The sequence below is a fragment of the Chrysochloris asiatica genome, unplaced genomic scaffold (genome assembly GCF_000296735.1).
Source record: "Chrysochloris asiatica unplaced genomic scaffold, ChrAsi1.0 scaffold00444, whole genome shotgun sequence".
Taxonomy (NCBI): Eukaryota; Metazoa; Chordata; class Mammalia; order Afrosoricida; family Chrysochloridae; genus Chrysochloris; species Chrysochloris asiatica.
The window spans coordinates 846,766-848,528 of NW_006408962.1; the positions used below are offsets into that span (position 1 = coordinate 846,766).

The 1,763-nt window shown below is 38.5% G+C and overlaps 1 protein-coding gene across 1 annotated transcript; it reads left to right on the forward strand.

The window, feature by feature from the left end:
- Nucleotides 1–401: 401 nt before the first annotated feature.
- LOC102829823 (olfactory receptor 11H7-like) lies at nucleotides 402–1,352 on the forward strand. The gene has a single exon (XM_006877171.1). The coding sequence runs from the start codon at nucleotides 408–410 to the stop codon at nucleotides 1,350–1,352; it is 945 nt and encodes a 314-aa protein (XP_006877233.1). The 5' UTR covers nucleotides 402–407.
- Nucleotides 1,353–1,763: the final 411 nt, after the last annotated feature.

The following is a 1,763-nucleotide window of genomic DNA, read 5'->3' on the forward strand; positions in this document are numbered from 1 at the left end:
TCTCAGATTCAATTCCATTAGATTTAATGATATTGTATGTATCACCTTTTGTTGTTAATAACACTATGCAGTTATTGCATCTGAACAGCTTTCACTGGAAAAAATAATAGGTAAAAGACAAAAAGAAATCTAATTTAAGATTTCTTAAAATCATAAGAAGATGAAATTTAACTATTGTCCAGTGCCACAGAGAGTTCAAGTAACCTAGAAGTGTATATTTATAAAGAATAAGAGCCAGTAGACTCATTCAGAACAGTAAAGGATTTGATCAAAATTTTTCTAGAATATCTATATATTTTTTTTTTCTTCTTACATGGATATAACTCTCTGTCCCATGGAAAGCTTAAGACTGCTTCAGTAGCAAAGTCAATTGTCATTATCTGTCTTCTCTCCACAGTCTGGAAACGATGAATAAGTCAGGGATATCTACAGTAACCCAGTTTGTACTACTGGGCTTTCCTGGTCCCTGGAAAATGCAGATCCTCTTTTTCTCGATGGTTTTGTTGCTCTACATCCTGACTCTGACTGGGAATATGGCCATCATTTGTGCAGTGAGATGGGAACCACGACTTCATACACCTATGTACATACTTCTGGCTAATTTCTCTTTCCTAGAGATCTGGTATGTGACCTGCACCGTTCCCAACATGCTGGTTAATTTTCTTTCCAAAACTAAGACCATTTCCTTCTCGGGCTGTTTCACTCAATTCTACTTCTTCTTTTCCCTGGGCACAACTGAATGCTTCTTCCTCTGTATCATGGCTTACGACAGATACCTGGCCATCTGCCGCCCACTGCACTATCCTTCCATCATGACTAGGAGGTTGTGTGGCATGCTGGTGTGTCTTTGTTGGCTCATTGGTTTCCTTGGACATTTGATTCCCATTTTTTTCATTTCCCAACTACCTTTCTGTGGTCCTAACATCATTGATCACTTCTTGTGTGATGTGGACCCACTAATGGCTCTGTCCTGTGGCCCTAAACCCATCATAGAGCATATATTCCACTCTGTGAGTTCTCTTTTTATCATTCTGACTGTTTTCTACATTCTTGGGTCTTATACCCTGGTGCTCAGAGCTGTTCTTCAAGTCCCTTCTTCATCTGGTCGGCAAAAGGCCTTCTCTACCTGTGGATCCCACCTGATGGTGGTGTCTCTGTTCTATGGAACCATAATGGTGATGTATGTGACTCCCACATCTGGCAATTCAGTTGCCATGCAGAAAATCATCACACTGATATACTCCGTAGTGACACCAGTCTTAAACCCCATCATCTACAGCCTACGCAACAAGGACATGAAGTATGCCCTCTATCATGTCCTTTGTGGAATGAGAATTATCCACAGTTCATGAATAGGCTTTTTATAACCTAATGAATCTATTCCTGTAAGTAGGAGAACAGTCTTGTTTCTCCAATTCAAAATGACTTTGCTTTATTCATAATCATCACAGATGCTTTACTCAAATCAAAATTCATCATGTAGTGATCATATGCTGATTCTCTTTTAGTTCCGGAAATGCGTTTCCATGGAAAAAGAGATTAGACTCTAACACATGATAAAAATGACTTTGAACTGAGACCTAACAATAGCAGACAACAACCTGAGATTATCATACATGACAACACCACTCAGGAATCAATCCAGATATAGAAGTATTTAAAGTAAAACAAACCTAAAAGACTGAAAATAGAGAACCAGCATATCTATGTATAATGAAGTCAACTGGAAAGTAAAAAGAGGGAATAGTGTAGATACAGAACTT